Genomic DNA, 22,667 nt, shown 5'->3' on the forward strand with positions numbered 1-22,667 from the left:
TGCATATACGGTTTTGATAGGAATTAGATTGATCACTATAATTTACTATTTGTAGGTTTTTGGGCAACATAACATAAATCAATTTACCTCAAAATTTGTTTTCATATATGCGTGAACATTGATAGCAATTAATAATGAACTTTTACAATGAAATGAAAAGAGTAACAAATATGAAAACAAAGTTTTTAAGAGTTATTTAACCAATGATTAAAAATTAAAATATAAAGGTTTTATAATCTAGTAAACTTAAAGAAGATAATTTTATAATATTAAAATTCACCATTTATAAAACTCGTATGATTTATCTTGGAGGGATGAATTCTCCATCATCTTTTGATAACAAAATAAAATAAATAAAATTCTTGGTGTTTGACTTTACATTCAACGCTTAGCGATATCGCAATACGTGGTCAACACATCAATTTGGTAATTTGGAAAAGATTGATAATCTATCCACATTCTAACCATGAAAATCAACTTTGCTTCTTTAGGTAATCTTAACAAATAGATAGACAACACATTATTCTCATTAACAAACATAACAATGTCGAATCTACGTAATTAACAATAAAATTTAACACAAACGTTAAATTTTGTAGCGGGAATACGAACTTATGTTCAACTCGATCTTGTAATTTTCCAAACTTCCAAAAATGTAAATTTGGTTGATAAACAATTTAAATATATTAAATGTGATGATTATAGTAATAACAATTCTTATTAATAATAGTAAAAAACAATTAAAAGCATTTATTATAAATAAAGAAAAAAGGAATAAAATATCTAGTATAACTTTATCATTACATTACATTACTAAAGAAAGTTTATGGTCTGTAATGTAATCTGGTTCAAAATTTCTTGACAAGGATAATAGATAGTGGAGCCGAAACATACATATAGAACCGCACTCGCAGTCGCACGCTAAAAGAAAGATTAGTGGGAAGGATTGGATTCTTTGAGTAAAGATTAGGACAAAGAAGATTAAGGAACCCCACGTCTATCTTAACATTTTTGAAGTACATTTTGTACTAAAATCTATTTTGGCTTATAACCTTTTATTTTGTAATATTTGCATAATTAAACTCTTGCCATTTGAATAAATAACAAAACTTAAAAGTAAAATTTGTAATTAAATCACAAGCAAATCCCAAAATTGGAAACCAAATATTTATTACATAAATTTTTTTCCTAAAATCCCTCTCTAATAAACCGAATTTCTCTCCAATATATTTATATAATCTTATGTGTTTTAAATTTATATTATTACATAAAATATGTTTATAATAAAAATAAAAAAAAATTTCCACACATTTTGCAATTTAAATTTTTGAAAACGGACGTAGTTAACTCAATCAATAAAGAAAAGAATATATGTACAACGTCTACATAAGATATAAAATTTTAGATAATAGTTCAAAACCTTTATAAATAAGATTAATATGTTTACAACTACAAATGAGCATGAACTTTGATTTCTCAAGTATCCAAATTAAAACTTTTATTAGCTTAATCCGGTTCTTTATTTAAGGAAAATAAAATTTTTAAAAAGTTTCAGAATATTATAAATTTTAATTTTTCAACAAGTTTAAAATGTGATAAATATTAAAACTTTAAAAAGCTGAAAATTCTGATATTTTATTTAATTTTTATAGAATTTTAAAATAGTGAAAAATATTTAAACTCTACAAAAATTAAAAGTATTACTAATATTTTAACTCAACAAATATTTAAAATATAATAATATTGGACATAATATGATTGAACGGGTTTTAGTTTACATAAGTATGATTATATTTTTCTGCGGGTTGTCTATATTTAAAATCTTTTACGGGTCAAGTTAAAATATAATTTTTTATTTACAACAAAATTGTCTCGCGATGTACTGCAGGTTTACCATATATATCTATGAATTTACTAATAATAAAAATTTATAAAATTATATTAAATTAAATAAAATAAACATATACAAAACTAAATTATATAAATCAACTACGAAAATGATCAAACAAATAAATATATTAAATTATGGACCCGTGGTGTACCACGGGGTAAATCCTAGTTTTAAGTAAAAATTGAAAACAAAAGTGAGTGTTTTGCTAATTTCAAGAATCCAACACAATGAGTATGTTTGAAGATATTACACAAACGACACTCACATGCGTGCATGTGTTCTTCTTCTTCTTCTTCTTCTTAAATCTCCCATCTTAACCAAAAAAAAAAAAAAAAAAAATTCTCATCTCATTAATCTCCTAATCTCGAGATTTTCAATTCTCTTTCCTTTTGTTAAAAAGAAATTTCCAAAATTCTTATTACAATAACAATAAGTTTGCCTTTTTTTATTTATTTAGTTTTAATAGAATATACATGTTTTTGTGTTAAATGGTCCCCTTCTTACATTACATTACATGTATATTCTCGTATAAAGCTGCAAGAGCTGGTAACTTCTGCTTAGCTGTTCTTGTCTAGCTGGGTTTTTGGGTTCTTTTCTTTTCTTTCATTATTTTGTTCTTTGAATTTGGTGTTACAGATAATATTATTTGAGATTCTGGGTTTTTAGTGGTTTTGGTGAATGGATCTATATTGCACATCTGTGGGGTTTTTAGGTTAAAAGTATTGTGATTGTGAGCTTACTAAATGTGGAGGAAGGAGGGAGCTCAAGTGTTTGTTAAAATGTCTGAGTGAAATTGATCTGTTTTTAAATCAATTTCTCGTATCTGGGTATCACGGGTTAAACTTGCAGTTTCTTTCTTTCTGAGTTTCCTCTGTACATTAGGGTTTTGATTTTGCTGGAGGGATTTTTATTTTAGGGTTTTGAAGGCTCAACTCTTGTAGTTACTTTGTTGAATTCTGGTGATAGAAACAATGGCTTGCATGAAGCTTGGATCCAAATCTGATGCTTTCCAGAGACAAGGCCAAGCTTGGTATATTCACTTGACCTCTCTCTCTCTGATTTTATATTGTATTTTGCTTCTTGTTTTCTCCTTCCAGTTGATGAGCTGACTTGGTCTGAATTTGAGACCATGGTCTTTCTTTAAGGCAATCTCTGCATTACTGAGTCAAAGCTCATTCCTTTATCTGACTTTGTCTTCTTGGGTTTTGCTAATTGCAGGTTTTGCACAACTGGACTTCCAAGTGATATTGTTGTTGAAGTTGGGGAAATGTCTTTCCATCTCCACAAGGTACAATTTGGTTAACTTGAACATAACACTCTCTTCTTGAAACAGTGTTATATTTATTGCCTTAATCTGGAATAGTTTATTGTTTTCTAGAATGTTATGCATTTCTCCGGCATTGTAGAATAGTCTGTACTGCTATGTATCAAATATGTGTTTGGTGGGTACTTATTTTCCTCTTACGACATTGTGTCATATTAGTTTTATGTGGATCAAAATATTGCAACTATGGTTTCTATTCCTCTTACTCTTCTTATATGAATAATCCACTGCTGCAACCTTGCTAGCTATTCCTCATTCTTGCTTATTTGCTGAACTTTTTTTTTCGGTGTCTTTCTTTTGGTTCCTACAAAACTCATTCAGCCTCTGTAGTCTTTTGGCAATGCCTTGTTTCTAGCCGTGAGAATTTTGACACTTACTGTCAAAACACGTATCTATCTACTAAGCACTTTCTTATACCTTTTGTTTTAATCATTTTGTTGCTATATACAGTTTCCCTTGCTCTCTAGAAGTGGAGTCATGGAAAGAATGATTGCAGAGGCCGCAAAAGATGGGGATGATAAATGTCTCATTGAAATTTCTGATCTTCCTGGTGGAGACAAAACGTTTGAACTAGTCGCCAAGTTCTGCTACAGTGTGAAGCTCGAACTCACTGCCTCTAACGTTGTATATCTCAGATGTGCTGCTGAGCATCTCGAAATGACGGAAGAGTATGGGGAAGGAAATCTTATTTCTCAAACTGAAACTTTTTTCAATCAAGTAGTTCTCAAAAGCTGGAAAGATTCAATAAAAGCTCTTCATAGCTGTGATGAGGTCCTCGAGTATGCTGATGAATTGAATATCACCAAGAAATGTATCGAGTCACTAGCAATGAGGGCATCGACAGACCCAAACTTGTTTGGATGGCCTGTTGTGGAGCATGGTGGGCCAATGCAGAGTCCAGGTGGGAGCGTTTTATGGAACGGGATAAGCACCGGGGCAAGACCTAAACATACTAGCTCAGATTGGTGGTACGAGGATGCATCAATGCTTAGTTTTCCTCTTTTTAAGAGACTTATCACGGTCATGGATTCCCGAGGCATAAGAGAAGACATCATTGCTGGTTCGCTAACCTATTACACAAGAAAATATTTGCCTGGCTTGAAAAGGCGACGTGGTGGAGCTGAATCTAGTGGTCGTTTCAGTACTCCTTTGGGCTCAGGAACTGTTCTCTCTGAGGAAGAGCAGAAGAACTTGCTTGAAGAGATCCAGGAGCTTCTCCGGATGCAAAAAGGTTTAGTTCCAACCAAGTTTTTTGTGGACATGCTTCGAATCGCCAAGATTTTGAAAGCTAGTCCAGATTGCATAGCGAATTTGGAGAAAAGGATAGGTATGCAGCTTGACCAGGCTGCGTTGGAAGATCTTGTAATGCCTAGCTTTTCTCATACTATGGAGACTCTATACGATGTTGACTCTGTGCAGAGGATCTTAGACCATTTTCTTGCTACGGATCAAATTATGCCTGGTGGGGTTGGCTCTCCTTGTTCTTCAGTAGATGACGGAAATTTAATCGGATCCCCACAGTCAATAACACCAATGACAGCGGTTGCAAAGCTGATCGACGGGTATCTTGCTGAAGTTGCTCCTGATGTCAACCTTAAGCTTCCAAAGTTCCAAGCTTTAGCCGCTGCTGTTCCTGAATACGCCAGGCTCTTAGATGATGGACTCTATCGTGCAATAGACATTTATCTAAAGGTAACACTTAAAAGAACCCTATCAATTTTCCATATATCAGGATTCTTTTTACACCGAAACATTAAGTTTTCTCTTCTTTTGATGATTCACAGCATCATCCATGGTTAGCGGAAACCGAAAGAGAGAATCTGTGCAGGTTGTTAGATTGCCAGAAACTCTCTTTAGAAGCTTGCACACACGCAGCACAGAACGAAAGATTGCCGCTAAGAATAATCGTTCAAGTGCTCTTCTTTGAGCAACTTCAGCTCAGAACCTCTGTAGCTGGATGCTTCCTGGTTTCAGACAACCTGGATGGTGGATCAAGACAGTTAAGAAGCGGAGGATTTGTAGGAGGATCAACGGAAGGAGGAGGAGGAGGAGGAGGAGGAGGATGGGCAACCGCAGTAAGAGAGAATCAAGTCCTGAAAGTTGGAATGGACAGTATGAGAATGCGGGTTTGCGAGTTAGAGAAAGAATGTTCCAACATGAGACAAGAGATTGAGAAACTCGGTAAGACGACAAAAGGAGGTGGTTCCGCGAGCAATGGAGGGGGTAGCAAAACATGGGAAAACGTCTCAAAGAAACTCGGGTTTGGTTTTAAGCTGAAGTCGCATCAAATGTGCAGTGCTCAAGAAGGATCTGTGACTAAGTCAAACAACGAGAATGTGAAGATAGAGAAGCTAAAGGATGTTAAAGAACGTCGTGGGAAGCATAAGAAAGCTTCGAGCATTAGTTCTGAGAGGTGAAAAGAGTAAATTTCCACGGTTCAAATCTCCCAGTTACTGTGTCCTGTTAGCTAAAGAGAAAAAAGAAAAAAAGAGAGCTTCCACTGTTGTTAAGTGTGCATTGTAGGCTTTGTATTTTCAATTGTTTATGTGACTTTTGACAACCAACTATTATGTCATTCTATTGAACCTCTAAGCAAAAATTCGAAAGAATTGAATATTGATTGCTGATAACTTTGTTAAATTATAAGTCTTCATAAAACATTATCAGTTAGCACAAGGATTATTAATCTATTTAGATAAGGTTTTGGCTGGTATAACAAGTTTTAGAGCCTTTAACAAAAAAAAAAAAAAAAAATTCTGAGTTATTTTTTCATCATTGTAGTTACTTTAGGTTTTTTTGCCCAAAAAAAAAAAAGTTACTTTAGGTTTCATTTTGTTTTCACAAATCATAAAAGAATCTTTTCAACTCTTTTTTTGTTTTTATATAAGCGAGGAAAATGTAATACTCTACAATTCAATTTTCTAATTGTATAAAAACGTGTTATCTCATTTATGACTATTTTTTCCTTCATCCTTTTAAGAAGTTTCAAACTTATAATTCAAGGTAAGTTATCAAAAGCCTTTAATTAATGAGGATGCAATTTTTTTTCTCTAATTTTCCCTTTTTTGGTATGCTTCTTTAATTTTCCCGTAATAAATAATATTATCTCGAATGGGGAAAAATATGTAATTAGTTGCTTAAAATTGGTTTCATGTAGAGTTAATAAACTTTGGTTAATTAAAATAAAAATCCGAAAGACTTGAACTACTCTCATGCTTAAGCAATTGAAGGACATTTCTGCCGCCAGCTTGACCCAAATTACAAAGCCCATTTTTCATTTTTCCTCAATTTATAATTTTTTATTGTTTTCTCTCTGAAATCTGAAAAATCATCTCTTTTGTTTTTTTTTCTTTTCTTGTGATTTTTGTATTTTGAGTTTTTTTTTTCCGTTAATTCGTGAGAGTCTCGATCTCCGTTCTCATCAGATTTCAAACTCTCCGATCTCTGATTCCGCCGAGATATCAGTTTCATTGTTGAAAGAGGGATCTGTCCAGATACGGCGGGGAGAAATGGATAGCGGCGACATTGAAGAAGCCGGCGGTAATGGCGAAGAGGAATTCAGGTCAGGACCTCGTCTCGGAGGTAGCAAATACAGGCCGGTGGTGGCGCACGATAGTGCCGTTGTTGAGATGTCCTCTATCGATCCTGGATCTTCTTCTTCTTCCACCCTCAAGTAATTTCTTCTTTTATTAAAATCCGCTTAGGAACTTCATTTTCGTCTGCTGTTGCCGAATCTTGTCTGTGTAGTGATCATGCTTTTTTAAGGGTGTTGATTCTTTCATCGATGATGCTGACGTTTTGTGTACTGATCAGTAGAAATGGGATGCAATTTGATTCGATTTATATGATACTAAGTGATTTTTTCATTTCGTAGTTCCCCAGAGGAAGGGTAAAATGTAATTTCTGCTGTAAGATACTCCGACTATTTGATGCTGAAGTGACGTTAGCTTGATAAGATTCACGTTATAACTTTGTGTTTTTTTTTCTTTTTCTTTTACGTTTGCTTCAATCACTACTTGTGGTTGAACTTGGTCACATTGGTAGATGGGTTGTATAAGTCTGCTAGAGAATATATATATTGGTTGCTTCCTTACCGCTTGTAAAGAGAATCCTCCAAGGTGAAATTTTTAGCTTTAACTATCATGGGCGCAGGAGTATTCCAACCTCTAACCTTGGAAAAAAACTAGTTGAATGTTTCAGTCTTTTGTACCTTGTTTCATCATGAGTGTCTCACGTTTGTAGGTTTTTGACAGGAATATAAAAGTAGTTGCACCAGGAGATGTGGGCGCTAATGCAAGGGAGGGGACAAGTCCAGAAGATGGAGTCAATGGCCATCAGAAAGAATCCAAGCTGGAGTTATTTGGTTTTGATTCTCTTGTGAATATTCTTGGTTTGAAGAGGTACTTGCAATCTTATTTGTTATTAACTTTTAGAAGTTTTCATTAGAAAGATGGAATAACGTGCATTAAGAAGTAATGAACATTACTGAAAATGATCTCTTGCTTCCATTTCTTGCTTTTGTAAACACTCTGTTCTTTTCACGTCTTAACTGAATCAATGGATAACACCATTCTCGATAGAAGTTTCCTGCTTGTTGGATCCTTGTGTATTGTTTTCTCCTAACTGTGCATAAAGTTCAGGTTTCTGTATTAATATTGATGCACATTCCATTGGGTTGTGTTCGTTAATGGTGGTTCTTTTTTAGTGTTAGTGTTATCTCTCATTATTAATGAAATAGTAAGGAACGCTCTTTTATCCTCCTACCGTGAAAATTGCATCTATTACCATAAACTACGCTTTACACTTGATCAATTCAGAGTTCAATTATTCAATAATGATTTCCCATGTTTAGTTTTTTCTTGCACAGTTTATATGTCATTTGCTTTGTGAAACACATTTTTCTCTTAATTGTACATGTGGTGATATTATAAATTTCTCTTTCAGTATGACAGGGGAACAAATTCCGACACCATCAAGCCCTAGAGATGGGGAGGAAATCTCCATCACGCAAGGTCACCCGCAGGTATATTCCTATTCCCTTAAGCTTATAAATACTTTGTAAATTAAACAATTGATTATTTCTGCCAGGCTGTTCCGATCAAGTGCTTCTCTGTTTTTTTTTAAGAAAAAGACTTTCAAGCCGTATCAGGCTTAGTCAAGAGAGGTATATTAGAGATTTTAGGGAAAATAATTTAAAAGTTAATACCTTCTACCCTGGAGATGCAAGGGCACGCCAGGTGTTCAAGTTCCATGCACTAGAATCACCCCTTATCTCCTCCAGTTTTCTCTCCTTATTTGTTAGGAACGTTCATAAACAATCCTAAACTTAAGATGCACAAAAACGTTTTCTGTACGGAAGTATGACCTGTTACATTGCAAAGATTGCAATTCTTTATCTGATTGGTTTGCTACTTTCTGTTTAGCAATTGTTGTTTCAGGATGATTAGATGGTAGTACTTTCCTATGAAAATTTCCTTCCTTGTTCTGTTAATTATGGTGCATGCAAAGTATGGTTTTCTTAGGTATTCTAGTTTGGCGAATTTTTATCATAGTTTTCTGTAAGGATTTTTTGACATAGACATCATCAATTGCTATATTTATTGTTTACCATGATGTTATGCATCTCTTTGCAGCCTCCTGCTCTCAAGATGGGTACAATGATGGGAGTTTTTGTACCCTGCCTGCAAAACATATTAGGAATTATATACTATATCCGTTTCACATGGTAAGACTGCAAGTCCTTGATGTTTTAAAAAAGACTTCAAAGTCATTGTGGTCTGCCTTAATCTGTTCAATATTCAGGATTGTTGGTATGGCTGGTATCGGACAAGGCCTAGTATTGGTATTGCTCTGTGGCTTATGTACATTCTTGACGACAATATCTTTGAGTGCTATTGCAACAAATGGTGCAATGAAGGTAATTCTTTTTTTTACTATTACATCACCTGAATTTACTTTGAATAAATCTGTGAAATGATAGTTAAAGATGTCCCTCCTACTGCTGGGTCTCTGGTTCAGTATTGGCACCCCTTGTTAATCTTCTATCTCCTATTTGATTGAACAATAGATAGGATATCAAGATAAATAATAAATTTTGTGTTACTTCCAGGGTGGAGGACCATATTACCTCATTGGTCGCGCTCTGGGTCCAGAAGTTGGGATTAGCATAGGTTTATGCTTCTTCCTTGGCAATGCAGTTGCTGGAGCTCTGTAAGTGTAAATCCTTGATCCTTTCAAGGAATCTACCTTGGCAAAAGTCTTAAGCTTGACACTCATTGCTTAGAAGTTGCTGATGCTTCAGTTTAGTTTCACATGGTCGCCAAGTGGTTCTAATAACTACTTTCTCTGCTTTCGTCGTTATTATTGTAGGTATGTTTTAGGTGCCGTGGAGACTTTTCTAAAAGCATTCCCTGCTGCTGGAATTTTTAGAGGTATTAAACTAATCTGGAACTTGTAAGAACTATAACCTGTGGACTAGCAAAGGGCTTTAAGGACTTTATAATTTGTTAGTTTTGTTATATCCACCATTATATTATCTAGACTACAACTTTAGAGGACTAGTCTTGAGTCAAGACTCTTGACACCTTTGAATTGTTTCATCAGTTTATTGGAACTGGCAAATCATTTATGCAATCCAGGATTTTGCAAGAAACAAAAGACTGTTATTTACCAAATTCTGAGTTTATATTAACAAAAGTTTACTTGTTTTTGCTGAGAATCTATAGACTTCAAGTCGCATTCAGAGCTGTATTTAATATCTAACTGCGGAAACTGTCACAAATGTTAATGGAACAGCAACTGGAGCAATACAAAGCCCGAACGAACATGACTTGCAGGTTTATGGAATTGTTGTGACGATCCTTCTTTGCTTCATTGTGTTTGGCGGTGTGAAGATGATCAATCGGGTTGCACCTGCTTTCCTTGTACCCGTTTTACTCTCTATCTTCTGCATATTCATCGGGATATTTTTGGCAAAGACAGATGACCCTGACAGTAAGTCGTTTCTTTTGATTGTTAGAAATAGGTGTGGTGTTTTATTCCCCGAATTGTTAACCTTCCTTTTGTCCCCTTGTTATTATTTGCACAGCTGGAATTACGGGCTTGCGTTTAAAAAGTTTTAAAGATAACTGGGGTTCTGCTTATCAGATGACAAATGATGCGGGAATTCCTGATCCAACTGGAGGCACGTACTGGAGTTTCAAGTAAGTAACTTTCAGATATTATGTTGCATATGATAGAAAAACTCTAGTTGTGGTTTTATGTTAGAAATAATTTTCTGATACAGTTGTTACTCTGAAATTTATTTACCCTCTTGTTGGCTGTTTTCAGTGAGCTGGTGGGTCTATTTTTCCCTGCTGTAACAGGAATTATGGCTGGTTCAAATCGATCGGCTTCCCTGAAAGACACACAAAGATCAATTCCTGTTGGAACGTTGGCTGCCACTCTGACCACAACCGCGCTATATTTGATCTCTGTGCTGTTTTTTGGAGCTGTTGCGACCCGTAATAAACTTTTGACTGATAGGTAACGATGTTATCCCTTTTGTGTGGATTATTGTTGTGTTTCACTGCTGTTCTGTTGTGTTTTGTTAGCCAGCAGTTTCCTGGAGGAAATGCAAAAACACACTTGTCACTTGCACATTTGTGTTTAGCATGGTTAAACCTGAAAGAAACTAAAATGTCTTCATGTTCTGTATATACGACACACAAAAGTTGTGTTTTTTTCTACTTAATATGTCAGAATAGATTTATCATGTCTGGTCACAGAGACGTGTTCTTTTAAGAACTTCGACTCCAAGCTTACATCATGAACTTTTTTTAATTCAGTGAATAATCTTCCTCTATTGCAGGCTACTTACTGCTACAATTGCTTGGCCTTTCCCTACCATTGTTCATGTTGGAATCATCCTTTCAACCTTAGGGGCTGCTCTCCAGAGTTTGACAGGGGCCCCACGGTTACTTGCAGCTATAGCAAATGATGACATTCTCCCCGTCCTGAATTATTTTAAAGTTGCAGATACTAGTGAACCTCACGTAGCTACACTTTTCACAGCATTTATCTGCATAGGATGTGTTGTTATTGGAAACCTGGATCTTATCACACCAACTGTGACTATGTTTTATCTTTTATGCTATTCGGGAGTAAACTTGTCTTGTTTTCTGCTCGATCTTCTTGATGCTCCAAGTTGGCGTCCACGGTGGAAATATCATCATTGGAGCCTTTCCTTTGTTGGAGCCTCACTCTGCATAGGTATGAATTTCAAATACTCACTGGATAAAATTTCTTTAGAACTGTCTTCCTAGGTAGTACATTCCTACCTGAAGCTTGAGATGTCTTATTGCAAAGACTCTTGTTGATTTTTCAAATTTTCTCTACTGTAACAGTGATCATGTTCTTGATTTCTTGGTGGTTCACTGTGGTTGCCATTGCACTTGCAAGTCTTATATACAAATATGTTGGCCTAAAAGGAAAGGCCGGGGACTGGGGGGATGGTTTCAAGAGTGCATATTTTCAGTTGGCCCTTCGTAGTCTCAGGTCACTCGGAGGTAAGCTGCACAAACTATTTCTCTAAGATGCATTATGCCGAACCTGCTGTATTTATTTGATTCAGTAATAGATGATCAATGTATGTAAAACTAACCTCAGGTACTGTCTTTTCTCCTAATTGTAGCGAATCAAGTGCACCCCAAGAACTGGTATCCAATTCCCCTTGTTTTCTGCAGACCATGGGGACAGCTCCCGGAAAATGTTCCGTGCCACCCTAAGCTGGCTGATTTTGCCAACTGTATGAAGAAAAAAGGTCGTGGAATGTCGATCTTTTTCTCGATATTAGATGGTGATTACTATGAATGTGCTGAAGAAGCAAAGGAAGCCTGCAAACAACTAGCGACCTACATTGAGTATAAGCGTTGTGAAGGTGTAGCTGAAATCGTTGTAGCCCCAAACATGACTGAAGGGTTCCGTGGTATCGTCCAGACAATGGGACTTGGAAATCTCAAACCTAACATCGTGGTAATGCGGTACCCTGAGATCTGGCGTCGAGAAAATCTAACAGAGATTCCATCCACATTTGTTGGGATAATCAACGACTGCATAACAGCAAACAAAGCTGTTGTCATCATCAAAGGGTTAGACGAATGGCCAAACGAGTACCAAAGGCAGTATGGAACAATCGACTTGTACTGGATTGTGAGAGATGGTGGTCTCATGCTTCTTCTCTCACAGCTTCTGCTCACAAAAGAAAGCTTTGAAAGCTGTAAAATCCAACTCTTCTGCATAGCTGAAGAGGATTCAGACGCGGAAGCACTCAAAGCAGATGTGAAGAAATTCCTCTACGATCTCAGGATGCAAGCTGAAGTAATTGTCGTCACGATGAAATCATGGGACATAAGGTCGGAAGGAAACAGCCAAGAAGATTCATTGGAAGCTTTTGATGCAGCACAGAGACGAATCTCAGATTACTTGGGAGAGATCAAGAGACAGGGCTCGAATCCGTTATTGGCAAATGGGAAACCGATGGTGGTGAATGAGCAACAAGTGGAGAAGTTTCTATACACAATGCTGAAACTGAACTCAACCATACTTAGTTACTCGAGGATGGCTGCGGTGGTTCTGGTTAGTCTCCCACCACCTCCATTGAACCACCCGGCCTATTTCTACATGGAATATATGGATTTGCTGGTGGAGAATGTGCCAAGGATGTTGATCGTAAGAGGATATCACAGAGACCTTGTTACTTTGTTTACATAGTTCAATCTCATTTTATACCCCACCCAAGAACATCAAAAAGCATGAACTTCAAGGTCAGTTTGTTTCTACCAGTTTCTAATCATTTTCTTGTAAGTACAGTGAATTCCATTTTGTTGAAAGGAATTGAATGTTCCTGCGAAGCTATATAGTTTTGTTTATTTCTTTTCCTGCGAAGCTATATAGTTTTGTTTATTTCTTTTCATTTTGTTTTTGTTTTTGTTTTTGCAGATAGAACATTTCTGAGTATTTTGAGACATTCAATACATTTCCCTCTCATGGATATGGATATCTCCTGACTTTTTGAAGATTTTAGATAATTAGCTTCACATAAACCTATGGTTACACCCATAAAATTTTTCATATATATATGGTCACCACCGCTCACTAATTTATTTATGTTTTTATAAAAAAACTTCAAATTCGCATGGATTAGATGAAACGACTAAAGGATTTGTTAACAACATTAAAGATTGAAGAAAGGCAAATATAATTGCAGTGTAGATTCAATTTGGTCGGTTTTCTTTTCAAAGCCTCCTTCTTAAACCACAAGATTCTCTATTTTCTGCCGACTGTTGTCTGAAAACAAACGGTTTTAAAGGCCAAGGAAAGCTTTGGAAAAACAACCATAGTCTGTTGTAAAATGGCTTCATCTTTGTCTTCAATTTGATTTACCTCATCGCCATCGTCCAAGATTTAAGGTGAAGCCATTTTAGTTTGAAATAACGTTTTAGGTAGTCTTATTTACTTACTTCACCACCATCGTCCAAGAGATACACTTGCCAAAATCTTGTGCATAATATTACAATACATAGCAAGTAATAAGAGTTTGTGTGTTCAATATATACTACAATCACAAACAAAAACACTTCAAAATATAAAGCCAACAAACCAGTTTGCTTGGTGTTGAGAAAAGCCAACACTTAAAATTTTATTTAAAAAAAAAAACTGAGGTTGTTGTTAAAGCTCTAGCAATAAAAAGATCCTTAGAAGAAATAGATAAAACATAACAAATTATAGAGAGGCAATACTTTCGACGTGTTGGGGTGAGATTAAGACGTAACACTGCCCTCCGATTCCGTATCGTCGCCTAAACTCTTCATCATCAGCAATTCCTAAGAGCCTAACTCTTCTCATGTCTTTTCTTTCTACATTGTAGTAATAAATGTAAAATGGTTCAACATCATACGACAGGAGTGTTGGTGCAAAAATGATTTCACCAAGGCTGTTGGTACCCGGGGAAGTGATATGCCTAGCCAGCCCCAAAGAAAAGGGAAGCTCAAACGTCTGCTTGGACCAATCGTGTGTCTTGACATCTTCTAGTATCCATAAATCAAAAGTAGAGAAATCAGAATAAGGATGTCTTGCAATGGAAGCTAACTTGCCTTTGTATTCTATCAATATTGAATCACCCTCCCACCAAACAACAGGCCTAGGCGCTTTGATGCAACTTAGCCTCTCAGATCTTACATCAAAACACACAATCACCGGATTTGTAGTTCGGGTTGGGGTCCAAGCAGCATAATACACGAAACCATTGATGCATATTGATTTTGTAACAGCCATATAAGGCGGGGAGGCAAATCTATAGCTTGTCCATGATGAAGAAGGTTCTAGTCCTCCTCCTCCTCCTCCAAGTCTTATGACCTCGTGCATTAGATGATCAGGAGGCTGATTAGGATAAGACACATTGGTCAACGTTTTGAATTGATCTCCAACAGGATCGTATCCCCAGGATGTGCATGGTCCGGTGGATGGTAGGCGAGTGAATTTGTTGGTGCTGGGGTTACAGACAAGGAACGGACCACTCATTACACACCCGATTAAGCCATGGACAGAACGACAGACCGCGCCGCGAGACAAGATCACAGAAGGTATTGTCATACGGAGAGTGGTCGCCAAAGAAGAAGATCTCTCACATTCGTAGGAAGATGAGAAGATGAACATACGCGCGTCATCGATCTTGCCTCGTGAACCGCAGTCGAAACTGATCGTAAACCGCGATCCCATAGTGGAGGACATAGCGAAGTAAGAATTGACAAACCTTTGGCTTCTGATGGTGGAAGACCACATCTTTGACACGCATAGGAATTTCATAAGAGACTTGGCAGGCAATCTAGTGAGTATAGCTTCCTCTAGGTCAAGAGGGATGTGATCTACCTCACTCTTCTCGCGTTTCATGGCTGGCGCCTACCAAAGGTATTTCTGAGCAGAGGAGAGAAATGTCGATCAAGGAAGCAAACCTTTTAAGAGAGACAACAACAACAACAAAACTAGGTTTTAAATCCCCGCCGTTTGCTTTGAGCTTTCAATTCCCTTTTTTTTCTTTTCCTTTTATTTTCCACTATAAATAATAAATAAATAGGGAAGGGATCTCGTCGTTATATTCCACGATTTCGAGAGCGAGGTTAATTTGATTAATGGGTATTGTGGCGTCCAAGGGAGATAATAATACTCCATTGTTGAGTCTTTGTAAGGAGAGGAAAGAACTGATCAAAGCAGCAAGAGATGCTAGGTATCACTTAGCTAGATCTCATCTTCTTTACTTCAAATCTCTTTTAGATTTCACCAAAGCTCTTAATCACTTTGTGCACAAGGATTTGGTTGTGATTCCATATTCTGATGATGATGATGATTCCTCAAGTAGCGATCTGGTTTGTTCTGGATCATGTTCAGACACGGAGTCGGATTCAGATTCTGTTTTCGTATGTGATCAGTCTCAACCAGTTTCTGTGAGCAACAGTAATGATGATCAGAATCAGGGGCAAAACGTGTTTGGTGACGGAACTTGTTGTTCAAGTAACAATGGACAAGAGGGTATGGAGAAATCAAACGAAGGTTTAGGGTCTGAGGGGGAAAAGTTGGTGAGTGATCCAGCTGAAGATGAGAAGGAAGGTTTGCAAAACGTTTCTTCTGTTGAACAGAACCCTTACCTAGATCATGATATATTTGGTTTGTACGGTCCCAAAGTACAGGATTGGGATTTCATCCAACCGGTTCGAAGAGATGATGAGGTTGAGAGCGATGGGTTTAGAGAAATTAGAGAGAGAGAAGGGATTCCTGATTTGGAACCTGACAGTGATCATGATAGTCTTATAAGGAAGAATCAAAAGAAGAATAAGAAGAAGAAGAAGAATGCTAAAGAAAGCTCTTATGTTGCTTGTGGAATTGATAAGATAGATGTTGATGAAGTAACTACTTGTAATGGTCAAGCTTCAGGTGAGGTTGATGATTCTAATGAAACTTGTGCGGGTGAGACAGTGAACACTCCAGAGAATGTTACTGAAAGAGTGGCAAGTTTAGATGAGGAAGTTTGTGATGAAGCGTATGAGTCTACTTCTTCTTCTTTTACGGAATCATCTTGCTCGGGATTGACTGATCTTAGGAATGTAGTAGAAAAGATCAATGGTATATGCGAGAAAGCTGTGAGTAATACTGAAGTTTCTGAGTTGCTTGAAGTAAGCAAAGTTGTCCATCATCAACCTTTAGGATCTCAAGTTAAGGGATTTGCTTCAAAGGTACTTGGTAGTTCGGGGAACTCGAATCGAGATTTGCTGTTAAGGCGCCGTTTTCGCTTAGATGATCTAGCTGTTTCACTCTCCATGACATTAGAGAAGCTTTATATGTGGGAAAAGAAGCTTCACGCAGAAGTTACAGTTGAAGAAAAGCTTAGGGTTTCTTATGACAAAGCGTACATGATTCTTCAGAATCTTGATAACAACGGAGCAGAATCGAGCGAGCTTTACAAGGCTGAAACTGTTGTTAAATTCCATTTATCCAAGATTAATGTTTCGGTCAGAGCAGTTGAATCGATTTCTATGAGAATTCATAAGATAAGAGACGAAGAGCTTTCGTGTCAGGTGACTGAGATCATCAACGGATTCAAAAAGATGTGGAGATTCTTGGCGAAATGTCACCACAAGCAGTTTCAAGTGATGGCTAGAAGCAATAGCTGTGTTCACATTGTTGAAAAGGGATCGAGCTCGAGGAAAGCAACACAGAAGGTCGAAGAACAGATTGGAAAGTACAGAGAATCTTTGAAAGGTTACATCGATGCACAAAGAGGTTTTGTTAAGCTCTTAAACGAGTGGCTTAACAGAAACATCATGGAGGATGATGAAACGGAGACCGAGGCCGAGGCTCCTGAGATATTTAAGATTTGCAGCGAGTGGTTGAGAGAGATTGAGAATGTTGATGAGGTTAAAGTGCTGAGTGCTGTTGAAGAAATGATATTGAGGTTTCGAGGGTTAGGGTTTAAGCAAGTAGAGGAAGAAAAACAGAGGACGAGAACAGAGAGATTGTCTAAGGAGTTGGAGAGGCAGACGAAAGAACTGGAGGAGATTTTGGGAAGAGCGGTTGTTTTTCCGGCAAATGACTCTGGTCTGGCGGCGAACATGACGCTTGGACCGGAGTTGTTGTCTCTGAGAGAGAGTGTGACGCAAGAAACAGAGAAGCATGAGAGAATGATAAGAGAGTTAAACGACGCCGTATCGATGAGTTTGCTAGAGTGTTTGGTTCCCATCTTTGAGGCTTTGGAGGAATTTTGTTTTGCTAATTATAAAGCATATAAGAACATTAGAATCGTTCCCACAGAAACATTATTATTATTGCTTTGTCAAACATAATTTCATTTGTGCTGCTGTCGAACCTACTCATCTCTTGGCTGTTTAAATTTCATTTTGGGCTTGGTTTATGGTTTAATATTGTTGTTTACGTTTTCACTTTTCTTTCAGTGATAAACTGTTTTACAATATCAGTCCAAAAATCATAGACTAGCAAAACTAATATGTGCTTGTGTTGTTTATGTACTGTTGAAGACTATTTATTTGGTCTTCTGTTTTTTTTTTCCAAAGTCTAGTCAGTGGCATAAACCTTTAAAAGTAATAGTACTAAAGATGTTGTTGTTGTTGTATTATCAATCAACTCTTGTCTGATAATACAAAATATCTTTAAAAACGCGAACAATATGCCACTAATGTAAGGGTGGGTACTAATATGTTTGATACAAAAATAGAGGTGGCGGAGAGAAGCAAACTTTGGAAGACAATCTTTAGCTTGTGTACGTCTCTCTCTCACCGACGCTTCTTTCCTTCTCCATGTCTTGATCGTCTTGGAGCTTCGTCTTCTTCTTCACTTTCACTCTCTTCGTTTCTTACACTGTTTCCAACCTCGAACTGCTCCATGTCATGTGATGCATCCTGATTTTGTTGATCCACCCCCACTCCTCTCTCATCGCTTCTCTCTGGTGTTTTCCGGTTGGTGGGGCCAGGACGTGCTGATGATGTTGCCGGTGGATAATACATCGGTCGGCCTCCTCGAGGACCGTTTCCCATATGTGGGCCACGTCCTCCGCCTCCCATCATACCATAACCGCCATGTGGAAACTGTTGCGGAGGCCTACCAGGAAACATCATTCCGGGTACTTGTCCTCTGAAATCACCACCGAACCTCGGTCCATACGGTCCAAAGGGTCGTGGACCCATACCAAATGGATCTGGCATACCGTTATAGCCACCAGGCCCATAGGGAAAAGCATCACCAGGGCCCATCACCCCGAGAGGGAAACCTCCTATCCCGGGCATAGGTCTGATTCCCCGTCCTAGAGGCATTTGAGGAGGCCACATCATTCCTCTTCCTCTTCCTCTGCCTTGAGGACCCCCCACCATGATCTCTTCTTCCTCCTCACTTTCATCTTCTTCCTCTTCCTCTTCTTCGTTATCTTCAAATGGCACAATGTCTGGATTCACCGCCCTGCTCTCTGGAGTTACACCCTTTGCTTTTTCCTCTTCTCGTTTCGCTTCTGCAGCTATGGAGATTGCCTTGGATTCATGGAAAAACGAAAATCAACAATCCACGATGAAGTAATAGAATGAAAACAAATCCTAGAAGGAACCTAAGTCATCACTGAAAGAGCATATGGATCTCAGTTCTTCAGTGTATTATATATTATACTCATAAGAACCATGGAGAACAAGGTAAAACAAGAAAGAGAGAGAGTGGGAGAGTATATACCATAAGCTCACTATCTGGTTCAAGATAAAGCAAAGAAGCCAGCTGTTCACCAATGGAAGGCTCTAACTCCTGACAGTCTCTGCTTATCTACGGTCATTGAACCAAAAGAGTAAGATGAAAGTGACTAGGTTACAGGCAAATACTTTACAAAAACTTAAAACACTACACAACGACCATTAGTTAAAAGTTAATCACTGTATCAGTAGTAACTTCTATTGTCTCGCAAAATATATGAGTAACCATGCAAGTTATATCAACACAAGTAGTCGTGCACGTTAGGTCTTTGCGAAGTATATTAGTAAACCCCAAACAGGAGACAAACTAGAGCAGCGTATTAAAAACATAGTGAGAAGTTCCACATACCTTCACAGGTAAGTTTTCGTTGTAAGGATTCCTCAAATTCCGAGTTTTGTGGAAGGATAGTTCGCACAACTACAATGGTAAGAATTACAATCACTCATTAAGTTCATGTTACTGCATGAATTATGACAAGCATTCTCTTTACTTGTCAGTAACATTCAGCCAGAGCTCATTTTTAACATCGCAGAATTGATACCAGAGATATAAAAAAGTGGGATACGGTGTGTTGAGGTTGGTAGTGTAAAAAGGTACAGTGATAGTAAGCCTGAGAACTACCGTTTATAATATAGCACCAGAGGCGCAAGACCATATAGCTTAAAATAAATCCCGAATTAGCGAAAAGATTATTAATTAAAGGGAAAGCTTATTCACACAGTATACCTTTAACCATTTAACTGAAAAGTTCCTGCCATACTGCGCAGTTCCATGTTCATGTTTCCAATTTCCTCCACCAATGTAACCACCAATTCTTGATGTCATCTTAGCACAGCCCTATAGCATCATATGTGAAACAAAGTTATATGGAAATATACGATCCTATGAAGAAGAAAACTACAGAAAGGCAAGCATTGGTACAGATGAATAAGAAAACTGATATACCAACATAATAAGCCTTATGGTAGCTAATGCTTAACCCAGTTAACTACCTGGAAATGCCGGGTCCGGTTGACAGAAAATATCAAGATCACGTTTTCCACAGAATCAAAAGCTTCATTAAGTTTAGCTTCATTGCTCCTTTGTGTAGCCCATACTCCTTGTTGCACAGATAATTCAAAATTTTCTCGATTGCAACTTTTGACTACAAAATACCTGAAAAACCAAGATCCTAAATTACATTAGGGATGACCGAGGACGAGTAAGAATATAGCATGAGGCATAGATATACACAGTCAATGTGATGCATAAAATCAAACATACAACAATTACATCAAACTATAAGACAAAGCCAAAATCCTAGACAACGTTTAAAGAATTCCATCCTTCTTCAGATAATGATATACACTGTATGTGATTTCAGAAGATATAGCTACATGAATTACAAATTCCCTTACCAATATCTGAAAGATTAGGTTTTAGTCAAAAAGCAACCCTTGGAGGCCAATAAGATAACAAACTGTAATCATAAAGACCGGCAAAATCATCTGCAATCTAGCCATATCTCTATGCGTACTAGAAAGGAAAACCGCTAGCAATATGAAATTTCAGATATGCGAACACACAAAGTCCACGCCCTAGGCCGGTTAGCAATGACGAGATATTAGCATATAATTTACAGAAATGCAAGCACAATCGTTATCAAGATGGTAGGAAAGGTTAATAACTGAGACTGTTGGTAAAAGAGATATAAGTCGTATACTAATTAAAGACAATCTAAAGGTCATAAGTGCCACGCTCATGAAAATAGAAAGCTGAACGTACATCTATGTTGAAAAGAATGCTAACTATATGACGCAAGCAGCAAGCACAAACTGTCATAATACAGGAAATAAAGACAAACCTAAACAGTCTGGAACCTCTTTTTTAACAGTATCAAAACGGCTCACATCATAAACATTATATACTGCTAAGAGAAAACATGAGTCTTAGGGTCTCAGAAGTCCTCAAAACCACTCGCGAATAGGCAGTTGAGCAGAGGACTAACCAAACTGGTGCTATAATATAGTAATTTTAAAGTAACAAAATAATTCAGGTATGCTTCTTTATGACACAAAACTCTAAAGACTATAATCAACTATAAAATACAATACAGTATTAGCAAATACATGTATACCACCATTTGCAAAGCCTATCTCCCAAATTTGCTCAGTGAAGAAGGGTACCTGATGGAAAGAGGAGACTAATAATCCGTAAAGATTAATCAGAGTGCAAAACCAGCCCGCAAGCTAAATATGTGTCAATTTTTTGTTTTGTTAACAATTGGGGTAAAATGTACTACCTGACATTTACCTAACTATCAAAGAAAAAGAATCCTAAAATCAAGGGTAGTAATGAAACATGAAGTTCAATATGTATATATATATAAAGTTAAAAAAATTCTGAACTGCAAGTAACCAGTTACATTTAAAAGTGATCAAATCTCTCATAAGAAACCATGGTTCAATAATGGGTTAATAACAACCGTCTTGATAGATATACAGAAACATAATTTACATAACCCAATTAAAAACCTTGGGACTCTGAACAAACCTATTTACCCCCTGAGGCAAAGGATGAGATGATCTGTTTGTTTGGTCAGCAGGGTTTGGTATCTGTGTCTGGCTGACCTGGTGTTGTGATTGCTGAGGTTGTTGTTGTTGTTGTTGCTGCTGCTGCAAGTTACCTGGTTCTTGTGGCTGGCCTTGCGCCGGAACTTGCCCCAGAGGTTTATCTTGTAGCTGTGGAGCAACATTCCGTGGTTGATAGAACCTATTTGGCCCAAAATTGTATGATGTCAATTGTTGTATCTTCTGAAGAACTTCCTCAACTGGAGGTGGAGGTCCAGGAAGCTTTGCATGCCTGTATCGACAATCAGGACCATTGGGACAAAATCCCAGCTTGTACCTGCAAAATATAATCGCAACACTCCATCTGTAAGTACAAAAGCTAACCAAACAAAGAATTAACACAATCTCAATCATTGCATAATGTAGAATCTCTGAGACTTCATAACGATAACATACAATTGTTGAATCCCTTTAGCACCAAGTTCAGCAATTTACTAAAACCCTTATATCAATCAATAAGCAGTTCCATGTTCTACTGAAAAAGGAAAAAAACAAAAAGAGAGAGAATTTGAAAGTAAGAAAAGAGGCAAGTGATACTCTATTGTACATACATATTGCATTCTTTGATGTCTTCATTGGTATGCTTATACACACAATCCTGCTCACGGCATTCACCGTATAACCGGAAAAACCGGCAGATCGGCATACGAGCTTTGTCATACTGGTGGAGAAATCCACAGGCGTCACCTTTCATACACAGACCACGAAGCCAGTGTCTGCAAACAGTCTGTCGGAAACTTCGTCCTCTACCAGCTCCAGCGACCGTCGCGGCAGAATGATCGTAGCTCGGTGCTACGTTAACAGCGGCGGAGGAAGAGTTATCAGGCGGAGCAACCGGGACTGAAGCGGAGGACTGAACAGGTCCGGAATCAAGACCGCCTTCGAAATCGAAGCTGAGTCCATCAGCATCCTCCATTGTTAACGATGCTCGAAGGCTTCAATTTTCCTAGGGCTTTGAAGAAACGAACAGAGAGAGAGGAGAGATCGATCGGAGGATTTTGAGCTTTCTGATGTTAATAAATAAGGTTTAACGAATCAGGCTCGGTTCATCGGTTATATCAGATTGAAC

At 37.5% G+C, this 22,667-nt stretch overlaps 5 protein-coding genes across 5 annotated transcripts; 3 read left to right on the forward strand and 2 right to left on the reverse strand.

The window, feature by feature from the left end:
* The first annotated feature begins 2,371 nt into the window (after positions 1–2,371).
* Positions 2,372–5,855, forward strand: LOC17899757 (BTB/POZ domain-containing protein At1g30440). Its single transcript, XM_006306856.2, has 4 exons — positions 2,372–2,921; positions 3,110–3,179; positions 3,666–4,907; positions 5,000–5,855. Exons 1-4 carry the CDS (start codon positions 2,863–2,865, stop codon positions 5,630–5,632), a joined length of 2,004 nt encoding a protein of 667 aa, XP_006306918.1. The 5' UTR covers positions 2,372–2,862; the 3' UTR covers positions 5,633–5,855.
* A 679-nt stretch (positions 5,856–6,534) lies between these two features.
* Positions 6,535–13,465, forward strand: LOC17900223 (cation-chloride cotransporter 1). The gene is made up of 14 exons (XM_006306609.2): positions 6,535–6,888; positions 7,469–7,615; positions 8,160–8,238; positions 8,849–8,940; positions 9,018–9,132; positions 9,325–9,425; positions 9,585–9,646; positions 10,011–10,208; positions 10,303–10,417; positions 10,545–10,739; positions 11,065–11,465; positions 11,600–11,761; positions 11,887–13,018; positions 13,194–13,465. Exons 1-13 carry the CDS (start codon positions 6,725–6,727, stop codon positions 12,963–12,965), a joined length of 2,910 nt encoding a protein of 969 aa, XP_006306671.2. The 5' UTR covers positions 6,535–6,724; the 3' UTR covers positions 12,966–13,018; positions 13,194–13,465.
* A 511-nt stretch (positions 13,466–13,976) lies between these two features.
* Positions 13,977–15,143, reverse strand: LOC17896829 (F-box protein At1g30790). The gene has a single exon (XM_006304585.1). It carries the CDS (start codon positions 15,141–15,143, stop codon positions 13,977–13,979), a length of 1,167 nt encoding a protein of 388 aa, XP_006304647.1.
* A 239-nt stretch (positions 15,144–15,382) lies between these two features.
* LOC17897169 lies at positions 15,383–17,587 on the forward strand. The gene has a single exon (XM_006303592.1). The coding sequence runs from the start codon at positions 15,383–15,385 to the stop codon at positions 17,585–17,587; it is 2,205 nt and encodes a 734-aa protein (XP_006303654.1).
* A 256-nt stretch (positions 17,588–17,843) lies between these two features.
* LOC17899166 (30-kDa cleavage and polyadenylation specificity factor 30) lies at positions 17,844–22,581 on the reverse strand. The gene is made up of 7 exons (XM_006306932.2): positions 22,150–22,581; positions 21,522–21,875; positions 19,982–20,144; positions 19,716–19,826; positions 19,338–19,406; positions 18,975–19,061; positions 17,844–18,781 (listed from the first exon to the last, which is right to left on the reverse strand). The coding sequence occupies exons 1-7, from the start codon at positions 22,512–22,514 to the stop codon at positions 18,035–18,037; spliced, it is 1,896 nt and encodes a 631-aa protein (XP_006306994.1). The 5' UTR covers positions 22,515–22,581; the 3' UTR covers positions 17,844–18,034.
* Positions 22,582–22,667: the final 86 nt, after the last annotated feature.

This window comes from Capsella rubella, unplaced genomic scaffold (assembly GCF_000375325.1).
Source record: "Capsella rubella cultivar Monte Gargano unplaced genomic scaffold, Caprub1_0 scaffold_1, whole genome shotgun sequence".
NCBI lineage: Eukaryota > Viridiplantae > Streptophyta > Magnoliopsida > Brassicales > Brassicaceae > Capsella > Capsella rubella.

Excerpts from the sequence above, each read along its gene's own strand:
- LOC17899757 (XM_006306856.2), top strand. The coding sequence starts at position 2,863 with ATGGCTTGCATGAAGCTTGGATCCAAATCTGATGCTTTCCAGAGACAA. Across the intron at positions 2,922-3,109 it reads CAGAGACAAGGCCAAGCTTG|GTTTTGCACAACTGGACTTC; the intron begins GTATATTCACTT and ends TGCTAATTGCAG. Across the intron at positions 3,180-3,665 it reads TGTCTTTCCATCTCCACAAG|TTTCCCTTGCTCTCTAGAAG; the intron begins GTACAATTTGGT and ends TGCTATATACAG.
- LOC17897169 (XM_006303592.1), top strand. The coding sequence starts at position 15,383 with ATGGGTATTGTGGCGTCCAAGGGAGATAATAATACTCCATTGTTGAGT.
- LOC17896829 (XM_006304585.1), bottom strand. The coding sequence starts at position 15,143 with ATGAAACGCGAGAAGAGTGAGGTAGATCACATCCCTCTTGACCTAGAG.
- LOC17900223 (XM_006306609.2), top strand. The coding sequence starts at position 6,725 with ATGGATAGCGGCGACATTGAAGAAGCCGGCGGTAATGGCGAAGAGGAA. Across the intron at positions 9,133-9,324 it reads CAACAAATGGTGCAATGAAG|GGTGGAGGACCATATTACCT; the intron begins GTAATTCTTTTT and ends TGTTACTTCCAG. Across the intron at positions 11,762-11,886 it reads TAGTCTCAGGTCACTCGGAG|CGAATCAAGTGCACCCCAAG; the intron begins GTAAGCTGCACA and ends TCCTAATTGTAG.
- LOC17899166 (XM_006306932.2), bottom strand. The coding sequence starts at position 22,514 with ATGGAGGATGCTGATGGACTCAGCTTCGATTTCGAAGGCGGTCTTGAT. Across the intron at positions 20,145-21,521 it reads TTGCCTCAGGGGGTAAATAG|GTATTTTGTAGTCAAAAGTT; the intron begins GTTTGTTCAGAG and ends TTGGTTTTTCAG. Across the intron at positions 19,407-19,715 it reads TTTCAGTTAAATGGTTAAAG|TTGTGCGAACTATCCTTCCA; the intron begins GTATACTGTGTG and ends TTACCATTGTAG.